Here is a 17964-nt window from a genome sequence, read left to right as displayed (position 1 = left end):
AAAGTAAATTTTCTATAGTTACAACCCAACCAATCACCCCCATATATATATGTTGGCTCATTCCCTCTCATAATAATTTAATTTCACCGAATTTCACGGATCATAATTCAAAAAACTTAAAAATACTATTAGAAAAGAAAAAAAATTCAAAACTGATAAATCATAAATGAATCACTTCATGCGCAGTATGTCCTGTCTTGTGCATTTCCTTGCCACTTGCCAGCTCCGCGCCTCTCTCTCTCAAAAAAAAACACCAGTCGCATCTTTCTCTCTCTAGAAACAAACAAGAAGAAGAAGAAGAGCAAACAAAGATGTCGTCGGATGAGGAAGGAGGAGATGAGTATCTCTTCAAGATCGTGATAATCGGCGACTCAGCCGTCGGGAAATCGAACCTACTCTCTCGCTACGCCCGTAACGAGTTCAACGCCCATTCAAAAGCCACGATCGGCGTCGAGTTCCAGACGCAGAGCATGGAGATCGAAGGCAAAGATGTCAAAGCTCAGATTTGGGACACTGCTGGTCAAGAACGCTTCCGTGCCGTCACCTCCGCGTACTACCGCGGCGCCGTCGGTGCGCTCGTCGTCTACGACATCAGCCGTCGCTCCACCTTCGAGAGCGTCGCACGTTGGCTAGATGAGCTCAAGAGTAAGTTGAAAATGCAGTTGACGTTGAATATTGCAGTTAGGTCCTATAGTTTGACTGTAATTACAAAATGTTAAAATTTTATTTGGTGGATTAGCTGTTTGGTTTAGATTCTTACCACTGCACGAAGGACTATTAGATAGATGGGTTGGACCGTTTGGTGAAGTAAAGTGTACAAGTAGACAAACAAACTCCTAACTAACTCTTACATGATAAAACATTAGGTTGTGTACTTGTGTTCATTCTTTTTTTCACTTTTATTAAGAGTAGGTAACATTATGACAATTTTTATTTTCTTAGTAGGTAACCATAAACTCTCTAATGCTATTACATTTACCCTGAATTTGTGTAAACAGTGTAAAGATCCATATGAATGTTGGTTTGGAAAAAAAATTGATTTATTTTTTTTTCTATTTGTGGCAGCACATTCAGATACAACGGTGGCGAGGATGCTGGTGGGGAACAAGTGCGACCTAGATAACATGAGAGCGGTGAGCGTGGAAGAAGGCAAAGCCCTAGCGGAAACACAAGGACTATTCTTCATGGAAACATCGGCTCTCGATTCAACAAACGTTAAAACAGCGTTTGAAATGGTAATCCGTGACATCTACGCCAACGTTAGCAGGAAACAACTCAACTCCGATACGCATAAAACCGAACTGAAGTGGAACAGTCGAGTGAGTCTCGTTAAGGACGATAATAAGGGAACACAAGGGTTCGGTTTCTCTTGCTGTTCTTCCTCTTGATCTCATTCTGGTTTCTGAATTATTTGCTTCATTTGTTACTTCACAAAGTTTCACAAGATTTTCTTTTGTTTGTTTCTCCCATAGAAAAATAAAAGCAAAGATCATACAGATTCAAATATGTAATTTTTTTAAAATCAACTGATGAGGAAGAAGATGTTTTTGACATTTCAAGCAGATTAGTATTTTGACATCTCAATAAAGCAATTAACCTTGGTCTTGATTTACTGCGGTAAGTTGTCCTAGCTAGAGAATGAAAATATTGCTTGAACATCAAGTTAAAAACTCCACAGACCACACTACAGAAACTGTAACATGCTAAAATCACGTACCTGTCACTAACCCTGATGAAATATAGAGCCTTAGCAAGATGAGCTTCACGGACTTCGCGTTTTTTGGCTAAATCTCATTGTTATTTAAGAGATTTAGAATAATTTATCAACTGTAGTTAATTGAGTTCTAATAATGTAACGAAATTATATACTGGGATTTCGAATACAATAAAAAAAATTTTTGAACGATAGTGACTTTTCACTTAATGAAAGAATGGTCGTACAACCTGATGAGAGACCTTGCTGATCTCTATCTGAGATCACGAAAATTCAATAGAAACTTCCCTAACAAAAGTAACACATCCCAAAAAGACAATACCCAATGTGTGCAGTCGACTAAAGAGTACATAATATCCCCACCCTCCCCCCTCCCCCCAAAAAAAAATCTTTTTCTTTATGAATATAACCAATCCAGACACAACACCAGAACCATGCAAGACGAATTAGACCTCACACCTTTTCTTCAGAAATCACCTTGGTCAATCAACCTCACCAAAACATTCAAACCTTCTGACAGCAACCACACGTCTGCACGAAGCTCTGGAGATGATGGCTTTTTCTTGTTGCTAAAATCCACAAAACTATGCTTCTTTGTGTTTGTATAACCTGGAAGCAAACAGCAGTGCTGCATATATGTTATGAACGAGAATCTCAAGGTGCTTATCGGACACTATCACTTTGATTATCCAGGCTTTAAGATCATATAGCACGAACAGGAGCAACAGCAGCTTCTGCTGCCTTCTTTTGCTTCTCCTTCTCGATCTCCACTCTTCTAACCTCTGCGTGTTGTGCTATTCCGTTTGCAATCGCCTGATAAGTGAAGTCCAGTGACTGGTTAAGGTTCTGAAACCTCTGCGCATCTGATGCCTGCATAGCTGTTTAATTGACGAGGATGCAATTAACCAAGATGTACACTGGAGAAAATGAAGCTCCCTATAATATCATGTGCTCTAGGATTGATGATTAGAGCATTTTATGTAGCGGTACCTCTGATTGCGTCGACGAAGAATACAAAGGCGTCCACCTCATCGATGGGTGACTGGAACTCGTCGTCATCGCTGAAGTCATCATCAGAATCATCATCTTCATCAACATATCTGAAGGACTTTGCCTAACCAAAAGGGAATTGGCAAAGAGACAATTTCAGTAAAACAAAAAACATCTTTGGCAAAGGTAAGTCGGTACAAGCACTTGACAAACCTGTGCAGCCAACTTTTGCAGTTTCATGCTTTCTGCTTCATCTCCATCTTCGGTATCATCCATCCCCATCTCCCCATCAGACTCATCATCATTACTCTCCAGTCCATTCATCTCATCCTCATAATCTACTTCTGTCACCTTTGCTGCTTCTGCGAGATATATGGGGAAGGGAGTAATTGTAAACGTTACCACACCATGTTGAGAGAAAAATGGAAGATGAGCACAACATACCAGCTAGCTGATTCTTATATGCAACTAGAAGATCAAGTGTTGCCCTGAAAACACGCTGCATAGCTTCGTCGGGGAATTGACCACCCGGGAGAGCAAGTAATGAAGTCAAACCCAAGCAGCAAACCTTTTTATCATGTTCCCTGGTATAATTAGAGAAACCACTTCATCAGTTAACCATTACACTTAAGCTACCACGAACAAGATAGACATATTATATAGCATCGAAGTTACCGTTTGAAATTTGCTGGCAGGCCACTCTTTTTCTTTTGTTGCAGCATCAGGAACCAAATATCAAACACTATTGAAGCAAGCCCTGTGTTATGCAATACACCAAACGTCAAACTTGGATTGTAGTAAAGCATATTTGCCACCTGCAAATAGACATCATGATTTTCTTTGAGATCCTGATCAAGAAAACAAAATTTAAGATGTAGCAGATATAATTGTGGTTTCATGCAAAGACAGTTCAATTCATCACTGTAATCATCAACACAGCAATTGAATAAAATCAATGCAAGCCCGCCTGATTCATATAGTGACATTGAAAGAATAAACTGGCAAATAGTGACATTGAAAGAATAAACTGGCAAGTTGGAACCACAGCAAGTAAAAGAACTCTCCACTTAGTTCTTACCACTTGTAAGAGAGATTTTAAATTAGTTCTTACCACTTGTACAAGAAGAGATTTTAAGTACGAAGTCTCTGCTCGTTGTAACCGATCAATAGTGAGTCGCAGATATGGTTCAACCCAGTGATCCACATGCCCTTTGCAATTCTGGAAAACAACTTCAATAAGCTTTGGAGCAGATTGAATTTCACTGTCTTCTATGTTTCTGTCGGTCATAAGCTGTAGAAACAGAAACGTGAGATATAAATTAGCTACGAAGGTAACAAATGGTATTGTTATGTAGACTGATGAGTGATTTGCTTGGGTAAAGAAACTTATGAAATGCTTATTTATGTACAACTACGGCAGCAAGAATTGTTATAATTTAGTGGTAAATGAATATATTTTTAGTGTTACCCAATACACTCGCGGCCAAAAATCTTTGTGCCAGAAGGCATGGGTAACTTGCAATTTATGCTATACAATAAAGGAAGATTCTATCCTTCATGATACGTACAAAATTTTATACCCTTACAGTTCAGAATACAACAAGTACAGACCATATACAGTACATGAACTACAACAATTGGAAGATATACTTACAGTTGAAAGAACATTATACAGGCTTTGCTGGTAGTCGGGCTCCTTGCAAGTGAGGAAATGAGCAGTTCCCCTTGATATAAAGTTGTCCATCGGTAACAAAATATCTAAATTTTCAAAGAATAACTTAGTGAATGGAAGTTCCTCATTGACAAACTATACAGAAAACACATATGAGAAAAGCCATACTTGAAAAGTAATCAATTGCCCAATCGACCAAGGCTTCCACGATTAATGGCCAGAGACTCCATATTCCCAAGGAAATGTTAGGTGAATAAAAGGTCATGTATGATGCAATCTCCAAAACTTCTTCAAATACATCTGCCAAAGCAAATAGAATGAGAATTTAAATGCTTTAGTTTCAATATTAATATAGTTGGAAAAGGAAATGAATGATCTTCAGATCTGATGCCGCTACACAACAAAAGGCTGGCAAAAACAAGGATAACGGTTATATGCCCTATCTGAAAATGCATACAAATGGAATGAATCAAAATGGTTAACAAATTCAGTCCATAAACCCATCATCTAGACATAACATAACTTAAATATGCTTGGAGTCCAAAAACTAAGGACTAAGAATTTTTATACATCAGTTTACCTTGGCCATCACTGGTCAACATTTTCTGCATTATCGGAAGTATCGTTGGTTCTATTTCAACAAACAGCTGAGGAAGACTGCTAACAGATTCAAGGATTGTACTTATGGCACGCAAACAACCAACTGCAGCTAAAGCTCCCATATCATCCAAATCGTCACTGGCTTCTGACGTGTTTAAGCACCTCCAAAATGCGGCCGCCTGAGTAAAAGGAGAGGCAGAAATAAATACATCTCAAAGTTTAAATTATTCAAAACAACTATACACACGAGAGAGCTCGGTTTCTTACCAGATTTTGGCATAATCCAAAAGCATAAGGGGCCATCTCTTCACCGAACTTATCCACAATGGTCTCCAACGTAAAAACAAGGTCTTCGTTCTCCACCTCATTCATGAGTTTGAAAAATTCTGATAGGAGCAAGATTACCATTAAGTTGAAGGCATTAGTTTACTCCGACGATACAGACCATCTAGTTTTTATAATAAGGGTTACCTACCATCAAGTAACTGAGGGAGGATAGGACGTATCTCATTCAAATCTGCAAGTTTGACCAGAGCTTTAATCAGCCACATTCAAGAAGACAACGCACACGGGTAAACAAATGCAAACAGAATCACACATATAAATGCATAGGAGAAAATCACATACCCTTGCACGCCTCAACAAATGAACGTAATGCAAAGACTGAATCAACACGGACAGGGAGATCAGGATCGCGCATTCCCGAGACAACACTGTGCAATGCTTTACGAAAGTTGTTCTGATCTGAGAAGTTGATATGTGCATATTGCCCAGCTACCCATGCGGCCTACATCAAAAAAAAAAAACAATCGTTAAAAGATCAAGGGACTCCCAAAGAATATACTATCTAATACTGGACATCAAATAGGAAGTCCATCCTAAAATATCCACAACTTTGCAGAAGTCGACCAAATATCGCAATCATTTATCCTTTTTATTTATTTCTTCTCTCATTCAACAGTTCTTTGAAGAAATAATACAGAGAGTTCTCAAATAAATTGAGAAGTATAACAGAACCCCTACTATGGCAAGCATGGATTGCTGCGGCATCCATGACAAAGTTTAAGAAGCCAAAACAATGAATACCTTCGCTCTAAGATGTCCAGCTGGACTATTGAATTCAGGAAAAATATGTTGCACCAACATATGCTCTAGCTCAGATTTATAGGGATCCGTTTGCTTCAGTTTATCACAAAGAGCTCCGACAGCAAGCATCGCGCCATCTTTTCGACGATAAGGCTTATGTTCAGCAGGAGCTTCGTCATAACTACAAACAGTGGGAAAACAAGTTCACAACAGGAAGAAAATGACCGAAGCAGAAGAGCTCAAAGGGAATACCTCCTGAAGATCCCTACAACAAACTGAACAAATTTAGGAAGGTTCTCTTTCCCACGTTTTTTAACCAACTCATTTACAAAATCCATAGAAGCTGTTCGCGGACTGTACAAGTCTTCAATTATATCTGCAATGCAGCACAGCAGATATCAATAAATATGATATGTTTAAAACTTTTCAAGAAAATCACTGTTTTTTAATACTTACTGTAACCTTTCCTCACATATTCATGTGAGTCTTCCTCCCAAAGTTTTTGATCAGAGTCATTAAAGCACATTAGAGGGAAAACAATCTCAAAAAGCAGAACATCAAGCCGAGGCAGCAGCAAATCGTACGTGCTTTTCTTCGAGATGCTGAAGATACAATGAATTAGTGTCAAAGGATAAAGAACTCCCTTCAACGAGAAATGCCACATGCCAAAAATACAGTAGTAGTGTTTTTATGGAAGAGTACAATTTAATACATGATAAACATCTCAAAGTGTGAAATTACAAAAACATATAAACATCTCAAAGTGTTCTGATTAAATCAGTAAGTTTAAATTCGCTGACCAAAAACCAAATCTACAGGGAAATGAGAATTTAAGTCAGCCAGGTGGGCATACTGAATGGATACGAGTATGCCAATGAGACTAACTGTATCACAAACCTGTTCCTTAAGTACTGAAGGAGAAGATTGGTTATTCTATCAGGAAGATAGCCTCCAACACGAATTGTATTGAGAAAATTCAGGTGGCCTTCCAAAATTCTGCCTACATAACTCTTTTGAAATATTTGAGCAAAAGGTTTGCTTTCTGGAGTTTGAAGTGTTGGGTCTCCAAACCTGTCACAACGAATTTTCACAAAATTTCAATGGACCTTCCAAGAGTACTTTTCGTTCAACAACATATAAGCTTCAGAGACATACCGACTGTCAAGCCTGTTTAAGATTTGCACTGTCCACTTCTTGACCTTCCACCAGCCCCAAGATTTTCTAAGTTCCGGATCCGTAGGCTGGCCTTCAACTGGAACAGGACGCTCCGAAACAGTTAAGAAGAGAATCATCCAAGCATTGAATACGTTTATATCATATAATTTCTTTGGGAGCTCCAGCTGCCACAGAAGATAATACGAAATGAATCATACCTTTGGAAAGTAACAGAAAATGAAGATCAGGGTATCATAAATCATCATGAAAAGAGAACAAGAACATGGATAGCTTTAGGAAGCCTATGATGCCAATCTTTGGTTTATTAATTGGGGTTTCGCTAAACCAGAGCGGAGTTCAACTAGCTAAGTTGCCAATTTCCAACATGATAAGACACCATGCAATGCAAGTGATAATCTCAAATACTAGAAAAACAGAGACAGTGATCACAAGTGGAGATGTAACCACCTATCAAGGAGTCCTTGTCCCACATCTTACACTTCGATAAATAAATACTGCACAAAACACTTAAACTAGTTTCAATTGGCTTTTGGGTATATGCATACTAACATTAGGAAAAACAATATGTAATATTCCAAAGAGAGAAGCACACTTTACTGATTTCACTAGCGACTTACATATATGGATGACCAAAATATTTTGCATATCAGCTTCATAAGTTCTGCTATCTCCAGTGATGGATTTTCTATCCGGATTAGGCCATTAAAAATAGTCAAAAGTAGAGGAAACGTCTCCTCCACAATGCGGGTAACAGGTGTTATCTCTTCGTCTGACCTGAACCTAGAAAACAAAATTATGACACAGGATCAAGTGGATGCGTTACTTATGCATAAAAAATGAGATTCTCTTACACCATTGTATTGTATTCTACACTTTTTAACACTTAACACTCCTTTTCCAATACAATTGCGCTTCCCTTACCACCTAAGGTTTTTACTCGGTGTGCTACACTAAAACAGTCAAATTTGCGATACTGCCATCGCAGACAATACTACCAAATTTTTACTAACAAATTTTCGAATCATACACATGGGAATGAGATTATGGAATGGAAAGTGATGTAACTTACTCATATTTTCTAGAGAGTATCCGCAACACGAACAAAGCTCCGTAGATTTGTTGATTCTGCAAGTTGTAGTTCACCCAATCCAGAAGATGCGGCCATTGTTCTGGGTAGTCAGCATGTATAATAGTCTTGAGGCACTCTCCAAGTTGTGATCTGAATAAGGAAATTAGATGGGAAAATTAGGACGAGTATAATTGGCGTTGAGAAAAAAAAAATCCGGTTGTTAATCAAAGGCTTATAGAAATTAAATGCCAACTTCTCAAGATATCATCCACCATCAACTGTTTCATGACATGTAGCGACTAAGAACAATGCAAATACACATATACAGATGCATGATACATATATGAGTCTGCTATCAGCTTAAAGTATATCTATGAGACAAGTTATGTCATCTTTTCACAAAATCACACAGACGTCAGGCATACAAATTACCAGAAACAACAAATAAACGAGCCAATAAAAAAAATAAGCCAAATGATTGATAACTAGCAAATGTACCTGAGTAAGGTTGGAACTTGAGTGACATAGACGAGTATGTTGTCCCTCACCAATTGTTTGTCGCTTTGCAATATCCTCTGCTGCTCTCCTGCACTCGAACCCTCAGGTGACCAGTTCTTAGCAATGAAGTTCTTGAACTGAATACTAGCAATCTGACGCACTGCCATATCGCAGTTCCCATCCACGGCTATCTGCAACAGTCTCACCAAATGCCGTGGCGTGTGCTGCAACTGAATACACAGAGAATCATCTTTGAATAATCAAAATTGAACTTAGTCTTATTAGAAATAGTAAGTCCTAACTGTAACAGCTTTGAAATCAAACTACAGAGGACTAACAAAGCAATAGCGATCGTTAAGAAGTGGCATCATCATTGAACAATCTTCTGCCTACGTCGAGAACAAGCATATAGCAACAGTGTATAAGAGAATTTCAAGACCTGATTGAGTTTCCGCTCAGAAGCTTTGCGTTCATCGGGGTTAGGGCTGAGTGCGGCGGCTCGGAGGATCAAAGCGAGACTAGGTGGATCCATCGTCGGGGAGTTTGGGAATCGGGACAGTAGACAGAAAGAGGAGGAAGGGATGATCAGAGGAAGTGGTGGATTGGATTTGAATTTGCCGTTTAAAAGAACTAGTAAGAGAGCTCGTAGGGAGAGGCTCAGTGGAGCATGATATCGTTTTAAAGAGACAAAAATGGCGGAGGAAGAAGAAGAAGAAGATGATAGTTGGCGAGAGTCGAGAGTGGACAAATAGAGCTAGAGGAATTATGGAATTTTTAAATCCCTAGAGTTGTCTAGTAAACGCAGGAGATGAATTGCATTCTTCTGCAAAGTTCGTTGGCCCGCCAAACCGGCCCAGGATCGACTAAAAAATGGCTACGGCTCAGTGCTACACTTGGCTTCATCAAAAAAGTATATCATGGAAAAAAGTAGCGTTCTGAATTTTAGTTTTCTTTATGACTAATGGGCGTGTATTTACAATTTACCAGGGTCATCCATTATATTATGTTGTACTACTCATTCTTGTTCTTATTAAGACCAACCTTTCATAGAACTAAATAAATGCATTCAATCTCAAAAACACTCGGCATAAGTTTGGAAACAACATGAGAAAAAACTTGTCTACTTCGAGGATATAGGAAAAACAACTAGTGATTATCCAGAGACAGAAAAGTTATAACAAAAAGAGAAGTATCCCATGGTAGGAGTAACCAAAGGGTTTCTTCTAGGCGACTGGGATCATCTCAGGGTAGTCTACAGCTGTGAGGGGAGCTTCCGGTAAAAGAGCAGCCGGAGCAGCAACCTGAGCAGGTGCAGAGTTGACATCTTCCTCCTTGGGAGCATGGATGATGACAACATCAGGCAATGGTGTCTTGGGTCCATTTATTCCCTTAGGGTCCCAGTCAAGCATGACCTTCACCTTGATTCCAAGTACACCCTGCACATTTGGAGTTTAACAGGAGACTAGAATCAGACACTGTTTCGCGGTTTACTGAAACAATAAGGTGAAACCAAGAAAGTAACCTGTCTAAGCAGAACATGTCTCACTGCAGAGTCGATGTAATCCTTGGTTGGTTGACCAGAGGAAACCATGTAACCGTCCTTGAATTTCATGGACTTGGCACGTGCTGCACGAAGTTTTCCACTCACAATAACCTGATAGTAAGCATTTGAAATGAACTCTGTAAGAGATTTATTGTGGAGAAAAAATAAATAAAACAAATAGAGAATACTGAAATTTGAACTCACCTCACAACCCTTAGCACCACTCTCCATGACGAATCTCAAGACACCATAGCAAGCCCTACACAACACAACATAATTGCAATATTAACAACCGGCTGTTGATTAGAAATGAGAGCACAAGAGACAGGTAAATCACAAATCAACCAGCCAAGACATAGCTCAAACCTTATGAACTGACAATACAACCCAATTAAAGAGTGTGACTTTCCATACAGTATCCATGGAAAATAGGACTTCTATGAATAAGCTTTCATGAGGATGCACGTCCCTATTCTTAATGCCAAAAGTTAAAAAAAACTTCAATCCTATCTATTATGTGATGTGACTTTATTATATGAGTGACAAGCTAACACATACACCAACCAAATAATAATGCAGTAGTGGTGGAAAAAAAACATAGAAATGTATAGCATAGATGTCGAACCTGCGAACAGCAAGCCCACCGAGGAGCTTGTAACGGAGAGACTCAGCCTGAGCAATGGCGCAGAGACCTCTGTTGGCAACCTTCTCAGCGTAAAGCTCAACACTGTCTTGAGGGAATCTGAATCTCTTCTGCACAAGAGATGTCAACTCTCTAATCCTCCTTCCCTTCTCACCTATAATACGCAAACGAACACAATTAACATAAAGTCCGAAGCTTTCGATTTAAAAGGAAGGTTAGCTTCAACACATACCGAGAACATTTTGGGTACGTGTGGCTCTGATGATAATCTCAGTCCTCATCGGAGTAACCCTAACCTCCACACCAGAGTAACCATCTTCCGCAAGCTCTCTGGTTAGAACCTCGTTCAGCTCGGCGTAGAACACACCGTCAGCTACAAACTACAGAACTCTAGGAATCAGTTCAGCGTACGATGCAGCGAAAGGGATCTATTGAATGAAAAGAAGAAGTTTACAAGCTCACCTTTCTCTTCTTGCTAATCTGAGTCGCCATGTTTGATGTGTGCAGCAGCTGCGGATCACTGAAACCCTAAATTTGCTGAAATAATCTCGAGAAGATAGGTGAAGCGCTGTGAACTAATCACTAGTGGATGTTTGTATTTATATCTAGGGTTAGAAACTCGAGATTATTGGTCTGGGCTTTTACTGGGCTTTTTCTTTTCTCACTTTAATGGGTTTTATCTGAAGTTCTGAAGAAGTAGAAAGAATTAGTAAAACTCAAAAGAAATTAAAGTTGAGAGATAATTTGCCAAATGACCAATTTTATAAGTAAATTGAGAATATAAAATTGAAGTTGACGTAATTAGATTTCACAACTTGTTCACTTTGTCCGGATTTATTTTTTTCTATATACTGGTGCGTTAATAATATATAAATATTTCGTTGAATGTAATTTTTGGAAAGGATTACAATTGGTTTTGAGGGCGAACGGTGATAGTCGGTGTGCGGAGAATATCTCGCAATCAGATCCGATGATGAAGAAGATAAAGGATGGTCTCGATTGCCAATATGGTCCTCTCATCCTCTGCAATTAATTTGGTCTGTTAATGTGTAGTTGTAGGTACATTGTTGGATAAAAAAATAAGTGTCAGTTTTCGTCGCCTTGACAGAAATAAAAGAACAAATGTAAAAGATGATGTATGAATTATACTATTTAAGTAAAATAGAGTTATAGTATAATATGTAACAGTTAATATTGCTATTTGCTAAAGTACTAAACTATTATAATATATTAATGGCATAAAATTGGTTATTATGTATTGTTCTACCTATTGTATAATATAGTATGTTTTGTTTTAAAATGTCGCAGAAAAAAAAAGAGTTATGATTACACGGTAAGCCTACCAGTTATATCCAAACGTACTGGTACATAAATCAAATGTTCTATTTAACAGATTTGACTAAATGGTAAAGTATGCTATATTAAAAGCATCAAATATAATGATATTTTCAATTTTAAAACAGATTATAAATTATAAGATTTATTTTTCAATTTTCTCAATTTTGTTTGAAATTATCAATATTTTTTTTATTAAAACAAACATAGGCTAAACATTAAAAAAGCATAATTTAAAGGTTAGTGTATTAACATGAACAAAATAATTAATTGAAATATTAATCTAGATGATAAAAAGTTAATGTTTGAAGGAGCTTAACGAAATTTAATTTGAGTATTTTATGAAATTTTCCTACTCAACATTATTCCAATTAGCTAGTTGTACCAGCACAGGCCCAAGATATCTTTTGTTCACGGCCTTATGCTTTTCTTGGATTGTTCTTTCAGATTACTTTTGTTTTCTCCTTTCCAAAGTTGATGTTCTCACCATTCTGCTCAGGGCGAAACGGACAAGAAACTGGCTAAAGACCACAGATAGACCAAAGAAACTAAAACAGAGTCCAAAATAGCCAAGTTCAGAACAGTCTTAGAGTGAAGCAGTTATTTAGATAGTAAACACAACAACTACTATTAACTTTGTCAACAACTTCAGTCTTGATACTTGGAGTTAGCCTTCCTCTAGCGACAGAAACTGGCTAAATACCAATGAAACTAAAACTGGGTCCAAAATAGCTAAACTCCCACCGAAAGTCCAACAGTGAAGCAAATATTTAGATGATAAACACAAATACTACTACTAGCTAGCTTTGTCAACAACTTCAGCCTCCCCTATCATGTTTTCTTTTCTTGTTCTTCTCCTCGCCTGCGGATGCAAATTTTCATCTTCAAACTTTCCCGCCCGTTCAAGAAATAGTGAGGAACGAGCATGAAGTCCTTCTCAGGAGTTTGGAAGCTCACTTTCTGAATCCTATTCATCTCACCCAATCCAAACGACATGGATTTATCTCCGTGCGAGTAAGAGAGTTGATAGGAGAACTCTGAAACTCCAGGAGCGCAAGATGCTATACAGTTCACAGTCACATACACTCCATGTTCCTCCTCGAAACACTGAACTGCAACCAATGGACCTCCTCTACCTTCCTGAAGAACCAAAATCTTATCACTGATGTGCATCCATGCGTCCGCGTTAAAGCCACACGTGAAACTTTCACAATAGCCAGTGTGGTTAGCATGGTAGTGACGGTAGAGATCCTTGCACAGACCAGCGTAGTTGCAGTCTGATGCAGGACAGTAGCATAGAGCGAAACTGCATTCCTTCTCATGGGCCAACTCTTTGCCATAAGAGAACTTGTCGGTGCAGCCACGTTTTGCGTTAGGGCATGGGACCATGATTGCTTCCACAACTCTCTCCATTATTCTGCATCGGTGGATACCAATAGGCAAAGTGCAGGAAGGGCATTTGTTCCTCATGTTGATACAGCAAGCAGAGCAAGCTATATGTCCATTATCACACTGAGATTGAAAAAAAAAAAAAAAAAAAGAGATATTATCAATTATCAAAGTTGTAACGAGTCTTGAAAAAGTGATCTATATGCATCATGTACATATTGAGTGATGTTCTGTAACGAAAGATGCTTCCTTTAATCTGATTAACATCCTCCTAAAGCAAAATCATGCATTTTAAAGATAAACATCACATGTACATATTCAGTGATGTTCTGTAATGAAAGATGTTTACTTTTGTTCGATTAACAAAAAAATCATGTAATTTTTAATTAACTAGTAAGAAAGAAGCAGACAAGGAAGGATAAACATAGTATGTACATTTCAGTGATGTTCTGTAATGAAAGATGCTTCATTTACAGACAAGGAGGAATGAAGAGGTAAGAAGAAACAAGACCTGAAAGATAGGATTTGTCAGTGCGTGGCAACAAACAGGACAGTCCAGAAGATCCAGATCCAACAACATCCCTGATCGTACCTCCGTTGTTGTAACCTCGTCACCCGTTACTTCTCCAACATTCTCGCCGCCTTCTGCTTCTTCTTCGACAAGGGAGGAAAGTCGTTGCCTTTTCAGATGGCTACTCGACGCTTCTCCGGCGAGGACTTGCTCGGCGTTCGTATCTGTCACCATGGATATCGAAATGCCCAATATGTTGAAAATCTAACTCCTTTATGCTCTTTTATTTATGGTCGGATCTCGGTAGAAGTGAATGGCTATCTCATATTTTAAGATTCTACGTTTCTTTAAAACATTTTTGGGACATTTTTTTTTGGTAGGAAAACATTTTTGGGACATAAAGTGTAGGTTTAGTTTTCTTTTTTGATTTGAGGATTTTTAATGTTTTTTATTTTAATTACTTTAGTTATTTATTATATTATAATATTTAGCAAATGTTTTGTTAACTGTAATTTTGAATTTATGATTGAAATTAAAGGGCGTTATTGTCATTTTAAAAAAAATAACCTAATAAAACATAAAATATATGAGATTAGTCTAATGAAACATATTTACTATTTTTTTGTCTAAAAAACAATTTTCCAACATTTTTTTCCTGAAAATAAAATTAAGGAAAATTGGAGTGCATATACGTTATACACAAAAAGTTACATACATTTATTAACTGAAGTAGACACTTTTCGAGCACTGTTAATTTTATTTTAGAGTAACCTTTTTATCCACATACATATCCATTAGCTTGCCGACAATAGATGTTTTGCATGACAGCATGAGTAAACTGTTTTAGTGAAATGTATACACATGGTATTAGAGGTTCCCCGACTATTTATCTCATGCTGCAATATGTGAATGTATATATAGTATAATACATGTAGAAATAAAGTTTTAAAAATAAATTTGTCTCTGAGATGTGTTTTTTATTAGAGAAATTTTCATTAGTTTTCCAAAGTCTAATTACAACCAGAGGTAAGTGAAACAGATTTTAAATAATCTGCTAAATTTTAATATTACGATATAATATCAGATAATCTGCTACATTTTAAAGTTACAATCTATATAAGAAAAATTCAGAACATTAAATTTTAGAAAATGTGTATAATTTTATTCAAATTACACTGTTTAATTGATTTTGAACATTTGTAACCCCTTCCATGTGTTTGTCTCCATAATGATATTTTAAAAGTAAATTTACTCTAACCATTTTTATTTTTTCTATTAAAATAGAGATTATTATTTTTTCCTTTATAAATAAAGAAAAATAACAATTTTTTTTTAATTTTACCAAATAATTAAAAATTGTTATTTCAGAGAAATATATTTGAATAAATTTCAACTTATTATATAGGTAAAACTAAGTGAAGTATTATCCTAGAAGAGGTAATAAGTCAGCTGACATGATAGCAAAGACAACCATCATATTTGTGTCTAGTGTCTTTAAGCTGTATTTGTAGTGCCAAAATGGTTAAAAATTCAAGTAGAGTATGATAAAATGTTGTATGGAGAGAACAAGTTGGTTAATGGAAGTTGATGTTGTGTTAAAAAATATATACATTAGGTAAATTTGGTAAAACTAAATTATTTAGGGGTCGTTTGGAGAAAACTCAAAAAGTCAAGAAATTAAATAGAAATCCTATTTCCAAAGTAGTAATCTTTCATCTCGACTCTGGTCTCAATCTCCAGCGACAAGGACGACAATGGCCTCAGCTTCCAAGAACCCTTTCTCCATGAAACCCCCACGGCCTCCTCCTTCTTCCCTCGCCGCCTCCACCTCAGCAGAGCCCCAAATTCGGATCCCCAACCCTAACCCTAACTCAAACGCCTCACCTTCCACATCAAATTCACCGATCACGATGTCACCGGAGGACCAACTCCTCTCGCGCTCCACTCACCTCACGCGCCCGGAGCTTCTCCGGCGCAGATCGCACAACCTCAAGCAGCTCGCCAAGTGCTACAGGGACCATTACTGGGCGTTGATGGAGGATCTCAAGGCGCAGCACAGGGAGTACTACTGGAGATACGGCGTTAGCCCTTTCAAGGACGAGCAGAATCAGCCGAGTAAGAGGCGGAGGGTGGATGGCGGAGGAGAAAGTGGCGACGCCGTTGAAGGTAGTGGAGATAACGGAGCTAACAATGACGGCGTTAAGGTTGATGAGTATGCGAATAGTAACAGTGGGAGCTGTATGTATGGATGCAAAGCGAAAGCCATGCCTCTCACCAAGTACTGTCAGCTTCATATTCTCAAGGATAGCAAGCAGAAGCTCTACACTGGTTGCACAAACGTCATCAAAAGGTTAGCTTTTTTTTTTTCTTTTTTCTTGCGTTTGAAAACAATAGGTGCTACAAATTGTCTTTATTAGCTTACAGTTTTGTTCTTGTAATGAACCAAGAAACTGTTTCAAAAGGGATTGGTAGACTTGTTATAAAAAAAAGTTTGCTTTTTTTTTTTTGCGTTTGAAAACAATAGGTGCTACAAATCGTGTTAATTACATGTTATAATTGGGTTAACGTGTTGTAATGATGATGATGAAATGGAACTAGCTTGCAGTTTTGGTCTTGTAATGAACCAAGAAACTGTTTCAAAGGGATTGGTAGAATTGTTAGCTTCGGACACCGAGATAGTGATTGTCGGCAACCATTCATAGATTCGGTACTTGCCTTGTTTGTTTGACCATGACCGGTGTACTGCGTTATTTCAATGAATAGTTATACTGTGATATGATAGTAGTAAAACATCAACCAGGTTCCAGATTGACTATCATTATCAGATTCAGTTTCTTACAGCCCTTATTTTATATATGTTTGCTGGTTCTTGAGTAGCATATTATGATTGTTTTAGAAGTTCTCATGTAACACTGCGTTTTCTTTTGTGTTGTCACATTCAGAGCTCCTGCGGGCCCATTACTCTGTGGAAAACCTACACTTGCGTCGACTGTACCTGCACTGTGTAATGTGCACTTCCAAAAATCGCAAAAGCTAGTTGCTAAAGCTTTGAAGGATGCTGGTCACAGTGTTTCTTCAGCAAGCAAAACTCCCCCAAAGCTGCATGTCATAGTAGCTGCGTTTGTGCATCATATTCAAGCTAAAAGAAAGAATCCACGGATTGAGGGTAAGCTTAAAAGTGAAGTCAAAGAAGAAAATATAAGCTGAGCCAAGGCGTTGGTGTTCCCAAAAGAAAGTTGTTGCTCTAAGTCATCCAGAAGTGAAAGGTGAGGAACTTAACCTACTCTATCATTCTAAGTGAGAAAGGTACAGCGAAGTATAGTTTGGTTGCTTTAACTTTGCAGGCATGTCGTTACACACCTCCCCACTGTACATGAGCTAGTAGTCACCTGTCTATTGTTGAATGGAGATTAGCTGCACCTGAAGCAATCTCTTAAACAAAGCATGGAAACAACCCCTCCGCTGCCTGCCGGTCAAGCCTGATAATAGACACACAAAAGTTTAGTTAAGTTAGAAATCCTTTCTTTTTTGAGACCTTAATTTGGGCTTGTCAGGAGAAATCTAAAGATACAAATTGACTTGGATTCCTGAATTATGAGTGGTGGTAAGGTGTCTGGTTGCTTAAAAGCTTTTTTTTGCCATTCATGCACGCGTCTTAAAAGGGATGTTATGCGTTTGAATCTTGAAAGAATGCAAATTCGAATCTGAAACATTTTTAAGTAACTCTAGAACTTAGAA

The 17964-nt window shown here is 37.9% G+C and overlaps 5 protein-coding genes across 5 annotated transcripts; 2 read left to right on the top strand and 3 right to left on the bottom strand.

Annotated features, from left to right (window-relative positions):
• Nucleotides 1-79: 79 nt before the first annotated feature.
• LOC103857394 (ras-related protein RABA5d) lies at nt 80-1559 on the top strand. The gene is made up of 2 exons (XM_009134562.3): nt 80-645; nt 1066-1559. Exons 1-2 carry the CDS (start codon nt 312-314, stop codon nt 1386-1388), a joined length of 657 nt encoding a protein of 218 aa, XP_009132810.1. The 5' UTR covers nt 80-311; the 3' UTR covers nt 1389-1559.
• A 336-nt stretch (nt 1560-1895) lies between these two features.
• On the bottom strand, nt 1896-9600 carry LOC103857393 (importin beta-like SAD2). The gene is made up of 21 exons (XM_009134561.3): nt 9245-9600; nt 8806-9035; nt 8308-8457; nt 7856-8018; nt 7218-7402; nt 6960-7133; nt 6519-6664; nt 6315-6438; nt 6063-6243; nt 5604-5763; nt 5452-5493; nt 5244-5362; nt 4957-5155; nt 4545-4676; nt 4359-4462; nt 3816-3995; nt 3380-3519; nt 3149-3288; nt 2918-3066; nt 2705-2828; nt 1896-2592 (listed from the first exon to the last, which is right to left on the bottom strand). The coding sequence occupies exons 1-21, from the start codon at nt 9335-9337 to the stop codon at nt 2417-2419; spliced, it is 3111 nt and encodes a 1036-aa protein (XP_009132809.2). The 5' UTR covers nt 9338-9600; the 3' UTR covers nt 1896-2416.
• A 247-nt stretch (nt 9601-9847) lies between these two features.
• On the bottom strand, nt 9848-11708 carry LOC103857392 (40S ribosomal protein S3-2). The gene is made up of 6 exons (XM_009134560.3): nt 11454-11708; nt 11224-11371; nt 10974-11145; nt 10553-10607; nt 10328-10459; nt 9848-10241 (listed from the first exon to the last, which is right to left on the bottom strand). Exons 1-6 carry the CDS (start codon nt 11481-11483, stop codon nt 10029-10031), a joined length of 750 nt encoding a protein of 249 aa, XP_009132808.2. The 5' UTR covers nt 11484-11708; the 3' UTR covers nt 9848-10028.
• Nucleotides 11709-12861: 1153 nt separating this feature from the next.
• Nucleotides 12862-14680, bottom strand: LOC103857391 (E3 ubiquitin-protein ligase SINA-like 2). Its single transcript, XM_009134559.3, has 2 exons — nt 14227-14680; nt 12862-13838 (listed from the first exon to the last, which is right to left on the bottom strand). Exons 1-2 carry the CDS (start codon nt 14458-14460, stop codon nt 13158-13160), a joined length of 915 nt encoding a protein of 304 aa, XP_009132807.1. The 5' UTR covers nt 14461-14680; the 3' UTR covers nt 12862-13157.
• Nucleotides 14681-15737: 1057 nt separating this feature from the next.
• On the top strand, nt 15738-17871 carry LOC103857390 (INO80 complex subunit D). Its single transcript, XM_009134558.2, has 3 exons — nt 15738-16576; nt 17169-17492; nt 17571-17871. The coding sequence occupies exons 1-2, from the start codon at nt 15981-15983 to the stop codon at nt 17431-17433; spliced, it is 861 nt and encodes a 286-aa protein (XP_009132806.1). The 5' UTR covers nt 15738-15980; the 3' UTR covers nt 17434-17492; nt 17571-17871.
• Nucleotides 17872-17964: the final 93 nt, after the last annotated feature.

The sequence above is a fragment of the Brassica rapa genome, chromosome A03 (genome assembly GCF_000309985.2).
Source record: "Brassica rapa cultivar Chiifu-401-42 chromosome A03, CAAS_Brap_v3.01, whole genome shotgun sequence".
Taxonomy (NCBI): domain Eukaryota; kingdom Viridiplantae; phylum Streptophyta; class Magnoliopsida; order Brassicales; family Brassicaceae; genus Brassica; species Brassica rapa.
The sequence above is the reverse complement of the archived record's forward strand: the minus strand, read 5'-3'. Positions and strand labels throughout refer to the sequence as shown.

What these genes read in the sequence shown, in the direction of transcription:
- LOC103857392 (XM_009134560.3), bottom strand. Translation starts at nt 11,483, where the DNA reads ATGGCGACTCAGATTAGCAAGAAGAGAAAG. An exon ending in ACGTACCCAAAATGTTCTCG is followed by an intron (nt 11,146 to 11,223) that starts GTATGTGTTGAA and finishes TGCGTATTATAG; the next exon opens with GTGAGAAGGGAAGGAGGATT. An exon ending in GTGGTGCTAAGGGTTGTGAG is followed by an intron (nt 10,460 to 10,552) that starts GTGAGTTCAAAT and finishes GCTTACTATCAG; the next exon opens with GTTATTGTGAGTGGAAAACT.
- LOC103857393 (XM_009134561.3), bottom strand. Translation starts at nt 9,337, where the DNA reads ATGGATCCACCTAGTCTCGCTTTGATCCTCCGAGCCGCCGCACTCAGC. An exon ending in ATATGTGAGGAAAGGTTACA is followed by an intron (nt 6,439 to 6,518) that starts GTAAGTATTAAA and finishes GCTGCATTGCAG; the next exon opens with ATATAATTGAAGACTTGTAC. An exon ending in ATATAAGAATCAGCTAGCTG is followed by an intron (nt 3,067 to 3,148) that starts GTATGTTGTGCT and finishes TATATCTCGCAG; the next exon opens with AAGCAGCAAAGGTGACAGAA.
- LOC103857394 (XM_009134562.3), top strand. Translation starts at nt 312, where the DNA reads ATGTCGTCGGATGAGGAAGGAGGAGATGAGTATCTCTTCAAGATCGTG. An exon ending in TTGGCTAGATGAGCTCAAGA is followed by an intron (nt 646 to 1,065) that starts GTAAGTTGAAAA and finishes TATTTGTGGCAG; the next exon opens with CACATTCAGATACAACGGTG.
- LOC103857391 (XM_009134559.3), bottom strand. Translation starts at nt 14,460, where the DNA reads ATGGTGACAGATACGAACGCCGAGCAAGTCCTCGCCGGAGAAGCGTCG. An exon ending in TGACAAATCCTATCTTTCAG is followed by an intron (nt 13,839 to 14,226) that starts GTCTTGTTTCTT and finishes TTTCAATCTCAG; the next exon opens with TGTGATAATGGACATATAGC.
- LOC103857390 (XM_009134558.2), top strand. Translation starts at nt 15,981, where the DNA reads ATGGCCTCAGCTTCCAAGAACCCTTTCTCCATGAAACCCCCACGGCCT. An exon ending in TGCACAAACGTCATCAAAAG is followed by an intron (nt 16,577 to 17,168) that starts GTTAGCTTTTTT and finishes TGTCACATTCAG; the next exon opens with AGCTCCTGCGGGCCCATTAC.